Raw genomic sequence first — 14,681 nt, forward strand, 5'->3', positions numbered from 1 at the left:
AATTGAATGATTGTGGCAGAAAGTAATTTAATAATCTTTCTGTTCTCAATTTATTATTGATTTTTCTTCAATGTGAATTATTCATCAATTTTATAATGCCCAAAATACATTATAACATCTAAAACCCATATTCTATCTTTTCGTTTATTCTAATTCTGTATTCTAAAATTTTTATCATAGCACTCCTACGTTTTAATTATTGTTATAAAACAGTTAGATAATTGAATACGTGACTGATGATATGTCAAAAATATAATAAAAATTAATGTAACACATGACGCGACGGTCATGTCGGATAAATATATTTAAATTTCTTAATTACTTTCTTTTTTTTTCCGTCATCTTTTTTCTATGAATTTTTGTATAATTTATTTTTATGTAAACTCTCGTACTAATTGATCTTTTTTTACCTAAGTCTTTATTTCATTAAATAAATTTAGTATCAAAAGATTGTTTTTTTTTAAGGTACGCATCGCTGTTTGATGTTCTTTTTAGTTATTCAATTAAAGCTTTTGAGAGATTTTTAATGCATGAGTATATATCTCAATGTGCTTTAAGCAAACATATTTTCTAAAATGATCAAAATACAAGCTTGGATTAACATGGTGTATCAGTGTATGTAGGTTATTGCTTGCATTCGTACTTGAATTATTCGAGTTATGATTGGCATGACATGCAGATTGCCAAGAGAAAAACCTTTTAAAAGCTTTGAGGAAAAAGAAGATGACCCAACATGATCAATTTATTTTTTTAAATTGCGTTTTGACATGTTAACTAATTCTTCAACATTAATTGTACTCTTTGAATATGCTACAGTTACCCTTAATAAACATTATATATTATTTGATAATAGGATCATGAGCTATCTTTCTTTAGAGGAACATGTTATTTATTATTGGAGTTCGTAAAATTAACTGATTCATGTTATTCATCTAAGACGGAAGTATGAGGTAATGAATTTTTTTTATATGTTTATACTGGAGTATTAGTGGGAGTTAAGTCATGTGAGACCATTATAGTGTCAACTAGTTTGACAACTACAATATAAAATAACTTCGAATATTTTTTTCTCATAGACATTAATTTATTAAATGAAATATTTTTTAGTATGATTAGCCGAATGGATGAGTGTCTTGATGTAACATAATTGTGTGAGATTCTACATTAATTACCTTTGCCAAGCTTTTGCAATCTAAGTGGGAATATCTTGTGCTCACCTTCTATCCATGAAACATTTTTATTTCGCTCATAACTCAACTAATAACTTGAAATAAGATCTCGCAAGTGTAATCGTCATCGTAATTTGAACCACCCCAGACAAGCTAGAGTTATTCGATCCATTTTCGTTAGGAGCACCAAAAGCCAACTTGGCATAATGATTGAGATTGCCCATATTGGTGTTTACAAATCAATTGGACTCGAAGAGCTCGACCCCAAGGTTGTGCTAATTATTGCTGCAATAAGAGCAATGACGCATCACTAGATCTTCCTTATTGACTTCCAAAAATTAAATAGAAAAAAATTAGGTCACATAAGTATGAAAAAATTAGAATTGAGAATTAGATATAATGGATCTAAATTACATGATTCAAGAGAGTATCACCCTAGGCTTTTAAAAATGATATAAGTATTAGTTTATTATTATTAGTAGTATTTAATCTTATAAAGAATAAATATTTTATATTAAAGTTTCTTTATTAGAATAAGAGGTTAGATAAAAAAAATAATAATAATAATATAAGGATTTAAATAAAAATATATATATTAAATAGTACAGGAGCTAAAAGAAAAAGATGACAAAAAAAAGGAACAAATTGGTGGGCTACATGGAATTCTGAATTTTTTTAATTTGACGTGATTATTACGTCATACATCACATCATCACTTATGTATCATGCTTTTGACATATTATTAGTTTTGTGTCGGTTTTTTAATAGTAATTAAGACTAAAGATTAATAGAGTAAAAATTTAAAAATATAAAATTAAAATAGATTAAAAAATAATATAAAAGTTTTTAAATGTAAAAATCAAATTTTACACGAACTTATAAAATATTTTGACCATTTTATAATAATTAATGAATTCTTTTTTCTTTTTATTACAATTTTTTTTTTTCCTTTTTGAGAGTCAATAATTACTAGTGAAGCTTGATTATCAAAAGAATCATATGCATGATTATAGGACTGTTTCATGATGTATAAAAATTTATAAAACTCAACATATTATATTAATTTTATATTTAATTAAAATTTATAAATTATAAAAATAATATATGAATATGATTAAAATTTTAACAAAAATAATATTTTTATTTATAATTCAAATGAGTTATTTTTATAATTTATTTATTGAACGTGTTAGTATATAAATTATAATTAATGTTACCTATTAAATTATTAAAAATTAAAAAACTACATATAAATAAAATATACCTGGACCAAACACACACACACACACATATATATATTTATATATGAAAGCTTATGTGTTAAAGAGCAAACTTTCTATATAATGTTATACACATTCACATGGACAGGGTGAGAATGAGATATTCACTAATTAATATCATATAATAATTAACTTAATGCAGTAATTACTGGGTCTGTAGAAAAAAAAAAAATTATTACACAATATTATTAAAATAACTTTATCGTGTCATTTCAAAAAATAATAATAAATTTATCATGTAGTTGAAGTATTGCACGAGATTGAAATTTATATTTTTACGATCCAAAATATAGAATAAAATAAAAATAAGATAATGTATTAATAACTCATACGTACGTAAATAATGTTTTGACAATTATTAATTACTCAAAGACAAATACTATATAGTAATTTAAAACTAGTAGTCATATTTTTATAATTATATTTTCGTTTTTATTTAGTTTAATGTTTAATTTTATAACTACTTTTTGAAACAATTCTATTTATTCAAACAAAAATGAAAAAAATTTCTTATTTTTTAGTTTAATGTGGATATTTTATTTTTATGTAAGTGTAAAAATTATAACTGTAAATAATTATTTAATAGATATAACAAAAATAATTAATTTATTTTAAATTAATAGCGATTATTTTTATTTTAAACCTAATTCACGTATAAAAAAAATCCTTTACTTTTCATAAAATATTTGCCAAGGAAAAAAAAAAAAAATCTCTATTGCTCCTGTATGCACGTACACACAATTTTGTACATTTAAAAAACTAAGATGTTATAAGAAAAGAATGTTGACATATATACATATATATAGTTATATAGATATATATGTATACACACATAATATACATACATGTATATATTGCTTGTGAGACTGGATCTTTTAAGTTCAAGAGAAGCCTGAACAGAACAGGGCTTTTTTCATCAATCATTAAAGAGGAACATTGAACAAATTTATTTCAAATTTGCACGTCGAGCGAGCAAATTGACACGAGGTATGACAACAAAAGCCAAGTATCATCATAAAGAGCTGCTGAAGTGAAAAATCGATATGAATTCGCTCAAAGAAACTCAGTAAATTACATTTCGCTCACCCTTGACTCTTTCCAGACCAATCAGCAACTCCAACCAAATCTGATTCATACACCAACCCACCTATCTTTTCTTTCATCTGAAAACACAAGGAAAAGCAGAAAGCAGTCAATCATATGTCTTCACCAATGATAACCCATAATCAACAAAAAGCTACAATGACACTACTCACATTTCAAAACCACCATATAAAGCAAATCAAACACGGCCAATGCAATCTACCAATCATGGTTGGTCATCAGGTGTTGTCCGTCGGCGAGTGCGCTCCCTGCGCCTCCAAGGACCTGATCCATCATCAGAAGATTCATTTTCCTCATCCCTTGAAGAGGATGCAGTATCTCCTTCATAGCTCTCGCCCCAAAGTCGTGTGGATCTTCTCCTGACACTCAGTTGGGCTCTGGCTCTGGAGGTTCCAGACCAGCTGCTGCTCCTTGGACTGGATCCTGGACGAAAAACTCGAATAAGGAAAAAGACAGTGAGCCACCCGCCATCGTCAATGGGCAAAATGCTATCTTCACCCCTTTCTTCCCCAAACGAAGATTGCAAAGTGCTGAGCAAGTCCCCAAGGTCCCTCTGGCGCTCCATCCTTCGCCAGTTACGTTGCCTTTCTGGGTCAGCCTCTGATGGTCTTGCAGTGGGGTGGTCAACCCTAGCATGCTTCCTCAGATCAGTATAAGTTCCACTGAAATTGCATGTCTCACAGGAACAGCTTCTTGATTTGGCATTCATAAAACGACGGGCAGCATCCACAACAACCCAATCTTTAATCTGCCCACGACACAGAGGGCACACTAACTTTTGCTTCAACAGGTTCTCACAAGAAACTGTATTGGGAATGGAGGGTCCTTCCTCATTTCTATCTTCTTGCAAATCATTGACTGTTGCTTCAGAAGCAACAGCAGGCGTGGCTGGAAGCCTAGTTTCTACCTGCTGGACCAGTGACGATGAAGTTTCAGTAAACGATTTGCAGAACTGGTCAAGACAATTGGAGTGACGATAGCTTGTGTCACACATGTATGGACGGCAGCCCTTTTCATGGGATGAACATATGAGGAGAACTGCATTATGAGGATGTTCCATGCAGACAGGGCAGCGAACTTCTTCCCATTCCTTCACATTTTCCTCAGTGTCTGAAGGGATCCTCGGAGAAGATCGCCGGGTATGGCTGGAGCTGCAAGGGAAAGGAGATGCCCTATACCTATCATAAGAGACAGAACGATCTCTCCTCTCCTTTGGCATCTTAAAATGTCAAAATATATCAACACAAACCCTAAAAAATGTGATGCCTCCACAAAGCAGCAACTAATTTGATTGAGACTGCAAGAGATTACAACATCGTGAGCAATGGTATACCCCTCACAAGCTAGAAATCATCCAAATCCAATTGGAAGAAAGAATATTTGAGATGTTAGTAAAGCCCAAAAAAGAAAAGATGGAAAGCACAGAAGTACTTCAGTTAAAGACATCAAATATATGTTGATAGAAATCAAGCATTCGGAGTTATGTACTGTTATCAAACAGATATTCAATCACCCCACAGAACATCAAGTATTTGTAAGTGCAAGAATGGATGAATTTGTTTTATACAACTCTTCTTTCTTCATGGTGTCAGGAGAACGCACCCTTAAGAATCCAAATTTAGAAACTCATAAAAATGATAAATGTAGCACAAACGGAAAGAAAGCACTAGACAATCAGGTTACTGGGATCTAAAAATATGGCACCACGGCCAAGTCAAAAATACAACAATCATCTGCATTTAATAAATAAAACATTAAAATTCTTAAAAGACAACCTGACTGCAACAGCATAAGGGACCACAATCTAATTTTGCCAAGGGACTATATGCAGCACCCTCTAACAAAGGATGTTAAGTAACTAATACTTTTTCAATTAAATGAGCACTTGAAGAAACTAATCAAAGCCTCATACGCCAGCTACTGGCATTTGATTGTCCACATGTTTTCCAGTTTTGTCTTTCTACGGAGCCATATGGTTAGCTAACATACAGGTCCTCATTTCTATCAAAAAACATTTATAGGTCCTCATGTATCATATCCAGGAGTTAGACCTCTTTTTATCTGACCTTTGCTTCAACCAAAACATAGCAATCTTGTGCTATTGTAATATCAAAAACCAGTTTCTCCCTAGTTGCATTCTTAGTTATACCCCATGAATAGAAAAACAACTCCAATACAAACCACTGCCAAAACAATATATTCACTCCCTTTGTTACTCGAATATCTTGCAATGACATTAAACAAGCTAGGGTGATTTATGTTCCAAAAAGTATCAAATTACAGACTCCGGCCAAACAAGATGTCTCCCAAGTCTCAGCACACTCCTAACTCCCAGGGTTGACACAAACAAACAGATAAACAAAACAACAAAGGTTATTGACAGGAAAAAACAATGTAAGACAGTTAAATATTTTCTCCGCAAGAAGCTGAGATGTACTAGGAGTGTTTTTTAAAATTCTCAAAACTAAAAGTCCTTAGATTTCTATCATAAATAACATCGAAAATCTACATCTTCCTTTTATAAACAACAGAACCTAAACTCTTTCAGTTGCCCAATTAGCTGATCACCTTGAGCCAAAGTAGAACAAGACAGCAGAAAGGAAACCAAGTCACCGTCCTCAGGCAGTACAGATATCAGTAGACCAAATCGTGAGTGGCCGTCGTATGAGATGAATCTTATCCAGGACTATGCTTAACATTCTCCAAACTGAGTGCCATTTCTCTGGGCCAAAATGAAATATTTCTTATCTCCAAACAACCAAGTACAGCAAGAACAGTACGCGCAAAATGAATTGAAATAAGAAATTGCTTCCATTTCCAACATCTAATCAATCGTCACCAAGCAAAACAATAATTCTCCCAGAAACAAACCAAACTCAGCTCCATCAGAAAACCCCTTTCGGACACATCCTAACCTAAAAAATCAAAAACTCAACTTCACACCTCGGAATCGGCGATCTCAACCAATTCAACCTCCCACGTAAAGAAATCCCTAGAGGAATAGACATCAACAAGACCAACAGAAAACAAATTAAATTCAGATCACACCAAGAACCCGATCGAAGCTATAAATGAACCCAATTAGATGAAACCGACAAGATCCAGCAAAACTCGGACTCAGAAACGGATCAAACAATTAGGATTTGAATTTCGATGATTACCAGAAACTTCGTGAAGACAAAAGAATAGTACTCTCCGATTCTGATTCGAGATTGTATCCGGAAGACCCCGAAGGGTTAAATCCGACAAACGAGAGAGAAAATGTGAAGAAGACAAGCAACTTCCTCTAGGGCTCCGTTTGAGAAAGAGAGCGTTTCGAGAGGAGAAAATAGGGCACCTTATATATAGCGCGGAGCTGAGCTGAGCTGAGCTGAGGTGGAGGAGTTGGGTTCGCTATTTTTTGTGATCCCATTTTTTTTTTTTTTTTTTTTTGTAATTTAAAATTTTTAATAATTGTTTCTCAAGTCGGCGCCGTTTTTGTAATTTTGCAGGTGGAAGGGGCGGTTAATTTTTGGTACATCCCGCGGTGGGCCCCACTGTTAATTTATTTTACTAAATAATAAATAAATACGTTTTTTTTTTAAATAAAAAAAATTACAATTTGAATACAGCTGTTGGGTGTTCGCTGATTATAGACACATACCAATTTGGACCAACTACTGTCACCCAACAAAAAGCAGAAATATTATTTAAAATATGGCGATTTATCTTTTCCTAATATTTACAACCTAATAAATATTTATATATTTAATTTGTATTTATTATATTAAAATTGGACAAATTTTTTTAATTTTACCATAAATTATCTAAATTAAAATTTGAACCTTTTAATTAGGAAACATCTATAAATATATATATATATTAATTATTTTTAATTATAATTCCTAAATTGATATCACCCAAATTCATTTACATCGATCCAAATTGCAATTAATTGTATCCACAAGAGAAAGATAAAATAAATAAATGGCCAATATGCGAAGCATTTAGGTCTTTTTATCTTTTAAATTTTATTTATAATTTTTAATTTTAAAAATATCGATTTTATTATTCATGAATAAAAAGTTATGTGAATTTATTTTTAACCAGTTGTAACTATCTTAATTAAGAAATTTTAATTATCGTAGAGCGTTTAGATTGTCAAAAGCATAATAGTTTTGTTGGGACTTTGACTAACTTAGTTACCATAATACTACTAACACACTAATAAATTTTTTCAATTTTACTGAATTAAGTATTATAAATGAATAACTACCAACACAAAATATACTTATAATGTAATGAGTTCTATATATTCAATAAAATTCGAATTTGTGAACTTTAAATAAAATATAATAATTTTAATTATTAAACAATTATACTGTAAATTTTGACCGTGCTACTTTTTTTTTTGTTACAAAGAGAGTCAAAATTTAAGAAAACTAAAAAATCGTCATGCACATCCTAAACCAAGAAACACTTATGATATCATTAGTGAGAAGTTGCTGGAAATCATCCGACACTTGAGCATATGGATGGAGACCTGTCTGAAGAGAGAAGTTAGCATCCACCAGTCAGCCAACACATTTGTTCCCTTCGCGATAGGTATGCTGAATGTAAACTTATCAATCATGTAGCAGCAAGTGCTTAATCGTACAAACGAGGGTAACATGTGCATTAACTCTGTAATCTGCCTTAGTGAGTAACTGCATTGCTAGAAAGCTAACAATTTCAAAGATGATGTCATGACACTCAGCATCACAAGTGATTTGGAGGCCATCGTAAGCTCACCAGAGTTCGGTCTGCAGAACAGAACAACTACCAATTTTTCTACTGAAGTTTCTCAGGCAAACACTATCCTCATCTCTGATAAATCTGCCACAGCAGGAGAAATTGGTTGTAACATGATAAGCACCATCAGTGTTCACCTTCAACCATCATCTGGGTGGTTTCTGCCAAGTAATAAGCTCTTCAAATCTATGCGTCATACTTAGAAGAAAAAAGAGATTCATATTAGTAGCCATAAAAGTATAATAAGTCATGAGAAAAACTTTATTAGCAAGCTCCTCGATACTGCTGTCACTCCCCTGGAAAATAAATTTATTCATATGAGTCCATAAAATCCAGCAAGTAAGGTCGAAAGTCCCTCTTCAATCTTAGAATGTCCTGCACAAGGGCCAACTATTTTTGAGGTTCAACATTAACCAATCCTGTACTGCAACACTAAAAAAGGTTGATTAGGCTTCGATGAGGATGATTTTTAACCACAGTAGCTTTGCAATGCTACATACACGGAGGACGTGATCCACATCTTCGACAGGTCGACCACACCTACTGCATTTTGCAGTAGGGGTCATGTGACATCGGTAACGCTCCCAATTCGCCAACAGCTTTCCTTTAGCAGACAGCCAAAGAAAAGTGCGTACTTGCTGAGCACCTGATCAACGCTAAATATCTCTCCAGTTCTTATCCACCAGATGCCAATGGTCGCTCTACAGAAGGGCGTAAGCCGAGCTAACTAAGAAACATCTAGAGCTTATCATACCCCAATAACATGAATTCGAGATATTATCCTCGTTAGTAATCGGCATCGCTGCCAGCTGGAGCAACATATCCATCGGCAACACCTAATGTAGGGCTTCCAATCACATTGTCTAAACGACGCCAGATAATCTCTAACACTTTTATGGATGTCCCGCTCCTTGATAGGTACAAAGGCTAGAAGCTTAAACGACACCAATAGTCTTCCCCGAATCTAACATTTTTTCCAAGAACCAATGGACTATTTGATGCCCACCCGAAGGTTAGTCCAAAGATGGTTGAGATTGCGCCAAAGATGGGAGGTCATCCTAGTGGGTTTATAGTGCTATGACAAGCCAGACTATTTGTACTTGTAGGTGAGAACTTGGACCTAAAGGAGGTTAGGTTTAGCCACCATAGCAAAACCTAATTTCATCAAGAAAGCTTGATTTTGCTTATTGATGGGTCGAAGGCAGCTCCCCCTAACGTCAAAAAGCATGCACATATCATCTCAACTGGCAATGTTAACCTTCTTGTTGCCATTAACTTGTCTCCGAACAAACTTCCTGACCACCGCTTCAATATGATCACATAAGATCTTTGGTAAGACTATTGTTTACATAACATAGACAGAGATAGTCATAAAGATGAGTTTGACCAAAGTTAAACACCCTGCAAAAGAAAGGAGGTTAGCATTTTAGCCAGACAACTTCTGGTTAATTTTATCAAGGATGTAATGGTAAGTATCTTTGTTGACCCTATCATGTAACAATGGAATCCCTAAGTATTTACTAAGGTTATTAGAGACTTAAAATCCAAAATTCTTGCTAATATAGTCGCCTCACATGTGTTAACGTTGTAATAAAAGAAGATAAGTTATTATTTGCACTCACTTTGTGACATGAACTAGCACAAAAATCATCCAAAACTATTTTAATAACTCGAACCTAGTCATTAGTGGCTTTCCTAAGGATTATAAGGTCATCAACAAAAAAAAGTGTGAAATGGCAGGACCTTTCTTGTCAAGGCAGATCGGCTTCCGCATTGCATTTCTAACCAAGCTATTGATGCAATAGGATAGTTTTTTCATGTATAGCATAAATATATAGGGTGAAAGTGGGTCCTCTTAGCGAATGCCTCTGGTAGGCTGAAATTCATGGGTGAGACAATTATTCCACAGCAATTGCATGAAATAAGAGGACATACAATGTATGATTACTCTGATAAGGTTATGAGGGAGACCAACATCAATCAAGGTATCCTCAACATACTCCTAACGAATCCAATCATATGTTTTTTCTAAGTCTACCTTAATGGTCATCCACTTGTCTTTTCTTCGCAAATTCCACATTGAGTGGACCACCTCTTGTGAAATAATAATATTATCAGTGATACTCCACCCAGTAATGAAGCTAACTTGGATAGGGCTAATCAAGAAAAGCATAAGGCTCTTAAGTCTATTCGTAATGAGTTTAGTGATAATTTTATATAGAATCTTCAATAAACTGCTCGAACGAAATTCTTTAATAGTTTTCAGTCTTGCAACTTTAGAAATGAAAGTGATAAGGGTTTTGTTGATCTCAGCAGGTAGCTGTTTGTCTTGAAAAATATCCTTAACCATCAAAAAAACCGAATCACCAAAAATCTCCCATTGGTTTTAGAAGAAGGCTGCATGGAAACCATCAACACTAGGAGCCTTCAGTGGGTACATGTTAAACAAAGCATCATGAATCTCTTAGTCCATTACCTCAGAGTCTAACTAGACAACCATAGCAGTCATTAACTTCGAAAATAAGCCCCTAACAGGTACTGAGATATAGATCCCTCATCTGCCATATACAGGTGCTCAAAAAAGGTGGCAACCATCTCTGAAGTTGTTCTTCATCGGTGCTCTAATTCTCATTCCCATCATTTAGCATACTAATTCTATTCTTTTTCCTCTTAGAGATTGTTTGAGCATGAAAGTATTTGGCAATCTTGTCCCCCAAGAATATCCAATTATAACAAGATTTTTATTTCCATAACATTTCTTTTTATAGTAACACCTCATCTAATTCCTCAGCCAGGGATCTCTCTAACTCTTGAAGCCTACCATAATGGTGTCTTTCCAAAGCTTGTTGGATCCATTAAGTCTTGCCAAGAGAATGTATTTTCTCTTGGTAATATGGCTAAATACATTTTTATTCTAATCCTGCAAAGACTCGTTGAAACTACTAATGTTATCCTGGATGGAGAAATGGTTGTGCCAATTTCTCCTAACCAAGTTAAAGAAATCAGGGTGGGACAACCACCCAGCTAAAAATTGAAAAGGCTTAGGGTCCTTATTGGGGGTATGAAAGGTGTAAGGGATGATTAAGAGAGACCTATGATCTGATTGCATTTTAGGAAGATGATGAGCAGTAGCCTCCGGGAACTGGTTACACCATCTTTGGTTGCAAATGGCTCTATCAAGGCGTTAAAATAAGGTCCTTCATCGCCAAGTGAAGTTCGACCAACATAATCAAGTTGTTATAAAGAGTTGACATCAATGAAGTGATCAAAGAGGGTGCAACCTTTAGATCGTTTAGTTACTCCTCCTTTTCAGTCAACCACCTCCAAAATGACATTAAAATCCCCAGTTAGGAGATATGGGCGATCATTATGTTGCCCAATTGCAGTGAGCTCCTCCCAAAGGTCTTTACTTCTAGGAATTCGGACTCCCATAGATGATGGAGATAGAGAAGTCCTCTCGTCCATCATTCCTGCTAACCCTGGAATGGATAAACTGATGATGATTATATTCAACATTGACCTTGATAGAATCTTTTCATATAATCCAAATGCCACCTGAAAAGTCGATCGTCTCAAATCTGTGAGAGTAATCGAACCCTAAGGTCTTAATTACTTTTTCTGTTTTTTCTCTCATAATCATAGGCTCCAAAAAGTCACCAAAGTGGGGTTGTGGATATTCACAAAGGATTTAAAGACACGCCGGAAGCCCACTTTTACTACACCCTAACAATTCCACACCACAAATGAGCAATCCATAAAATAATAAAAAGATGAAAATAAGTTAAAGCTCAAGAGGAAAACTATGTTTGCTCATTCTAAAGGGCATCAATCGTGCATGACATGAGATTTACATCCTTATTGGTAAGCTCTTGGAGCTTTGACATTAAGGGGTTGATCATAGCGGATGAAGTGGTTGTAGGTGTTTCGTCCACTTTTTTTACCTTGATTTATTTTTTAAAAGTCGTATTGACTTTTATGTCTTTGCTGATACCAAGTCTATCAGGCAGTTTATTTGCCCTCCTAGAGCAATTCCTTAAGGAGAGCGTTGGTGATACGGGGTAGGGGGAAAGACTCAATTATGTTCGTAGTTGTGGTCAGCCTTATCGTCAATTATTATTATTGTATTTCTAGAAGGTTTTAGTGTAGTAGTACCATGACTTGTCACAAGTTTCTCATTAATGGTTCTCTCTGCGACACGTGAGTCGATGCATCCCTTTGTCCCGTTATTTTCTCCAGTCATATTATTCATGGACATCACATGTCCAATGGTGGGAATTGTATTGACCGGCATGGCAAAGTCCATGGTTTCAGGGATGAAATTCATCGTACTTAGACCATTACCTCCCACCATTAGTGCCTTTTCTTTATTCCTCAGGGGATGCTTCCCTTCATTGTCTCCACCTGTTTAGGATCTCTCACCACTAGTTAATTTGGTCCTTCTAAAGCTCCCTCTATGTCAGAGAGCATACTAAACCTTGACTTGTTCTTTTTGTTACCTTTTGTAGTCTCTGTGCCATTGACAGGCAAGCTAGGGTCCTTTTTTTCTATTTTTCTTCCCCTGTATTGGACCTGCATCCAGGAACCGTAAGTCTCCTCCGATATTGCTACATTTTCCTGTTCGCTGGGAGTTGTGCTTCCACTCCTGGCTGAATTAGTCACAGTCTCAATGTTTTTTTTTGTACTAATCTTTGAGGTGCCCATAAACTCCACAGTCGAAGCAGATAGTTAGCAAATGCTCACACTCCACCCTTTGAAAGCGCCCATGAAGCATGAACTTTGAGATGAGCGGTTTTGTCAGGTTAATAACAGCCGCCAATCGAGCAAACTTATCTCGTTCAGTTGATTCTGTATTATAATCAATGCGAAACACCTTCCCTATCACCTTGGAGATAGCTCTAAGCACGCTCTTACGGTAATAGTGGATAGAGATACTAGGAAAACGCATCCAGGCCATAGCATTTATAACATATGGGTTTGCAGTAAAGAAGCTAGTGGACCAAGGTTGCACCGTGAGGTAGTGACCGTATATAACCCAAAGGCCATCAGTAAGAACATGTAGATAGTCCTCTGTTGATTGGAGTTTGACCATATAATAATCATTATCAAGGTCTATAAGGTGTAGCCAATCCGTAGGCTTTCACAGGTTGTGGAGTTTAGCTTAGAGTGCTTTGTACCCAATCGGTTTTCCAAGCAACCGAATAATTACTGTAAGTTTCATAATCTACATTATGAAATTGTGTACCTGATTAGAAAATTAATTATTGGTATTCCATTCTCCATGTCAAACTTAACATCTTCGTCCCTGATCTCGATTTCCTCCCTACTATTTGCGGCTTGAGGACTACTAATGAGTTTATCTCTAAAAAAAGTTTTCACCATCGGTGCCCCCTGTGGCAACGGAGATTTCTCTAGGTGTTGGATTCGTGGTTGCTCGGCGGCCATATAACTGGGGATCATAGTCTCCCCATTTCTTCCATAGATCCCTTCCCCTATCACAACATCAGCCGTGTGTTCATCTTCATAAGGTATTTTTTCAGCCGCCGGCCAGAATTCAGCTTGGGATTTTGATCGAGGCGCATTAGAACAAGGCAGAATTGCCTCAATTATCAACTCACCACCAACCGCCAATGCTTCCAACATCTGTTTGTCCTCAGCAACCTCAGCTTACGTCGAGTTCAGTCGGGTTGCGATTTGGGTCGCTGCTCGGATCGCACTAAAGCAGGGCACCATCGCCCCTGTTCCCGCATCTCTTTCCACCAGTGTTCCATCTCGAATGTGTTTGCTTGCTGCAGATGCATCACTTGTGGCACCAAGCTAGTCGCCTCATTATTCCTTGAGTAGCTCAGACGCTAGTCGCCATCACTTCCTCCATCATCAAATCATCACTAGGTATCATAAAGTGACTCTCCTCCAGCCGTATCTTGACTTTCTTAGTGGATCAGTGCTCTTCCGAGCAAGGCGATGCCTCCCCCTTCTCCATTAAAGCAAAGTCGAGATCCAGCATTAAGGTTTCTGTTATTTCTGTCGCGCGTGGACTTCATGCCCCAAAAAATTTCTCACTCAACATTAGGGTTTTTGTTTCTATTTTTTCCGTCGTGCTACTTTAATTGGTGGACTTTTGGTCCACGCGTAAATTAAACATACTTCCGTGACCATTGCCATTAAACCGAAATAAGATGAAAAAGAGAGAGAGAAACTCAAATTCCAAGGCCTACAATTCTCTACAAGCCATAGCCCAACCCAACCTGGCCAAATAACATCTCATGTCATTTTGATCTCTACGGTGTCAATCCAAAGCAAAATTTGGAACAAAATTTCACATCTTCGTGTGCTTCTCATCACAATAATGGAGAATTCG

The 14,681-nt window shown here is 35.4% G+C and overlaps 1 protein-coding gene across 4 annotated transcripts; it reads right to left on the reverse strand.

The window, feature by feature from the left end:
• Positions 1-3,322: 3,322 nt before the first annotated feature.
• Positions 3,323-6,883, reverse strand: LOC110812649 (MAP kinase kinase kinase, putative (DUF1644)). Of its 4 annotated transcripts, none has more exons than XR_015813419.1 (4): positions 6,715-6,883; positions 6,122-6,275; positions 3,706-4,850; positions 3,323-3,612 (listed from the first exon to the last, which is right to left on the reverse strand). XR_015813419.1 is itself a non-coding variant. In XM_088207818.1 (2 exons), the coding sequence occupies exon 2, from the start codon at positions 4,770-4,772 to the stop codon at positions 3,759-3,761; it is 1,014 nt and encodes a 337-aa protein (XP_088063944.1). In that variant the 5' UTR covers positions 4,773-4,850; positions 6,122-6,883; the 3' UTR covers positions 3,702-3,758. The 4 variants fall into 4 exon arrangements, 1 of the variants encoding a protein (XP_088063944.1); XR_015813417.1 differs by having other exon boundaries at positions 6,122-6,545; XR_015813418.1 differs by lacking the exon at positions 6,122-6,275.
• Positions 6,884-14,681: the final 7,798 nt, after the last annotated feature.

The sequence above is a fragment of the Carica papaya genome, chromosome 7 (assembly GCF_054855325.1).
Source record: "Carica papaya isolate Zhongbai chromosome 7, ASM5485532v1, whole genome shotgun sequence".
NCBI lineage: Eukaryota > Viridiplantae > Streptophyta > Magnoliopsida > Brassicales > Caricaceae > Carica > Carica papaya.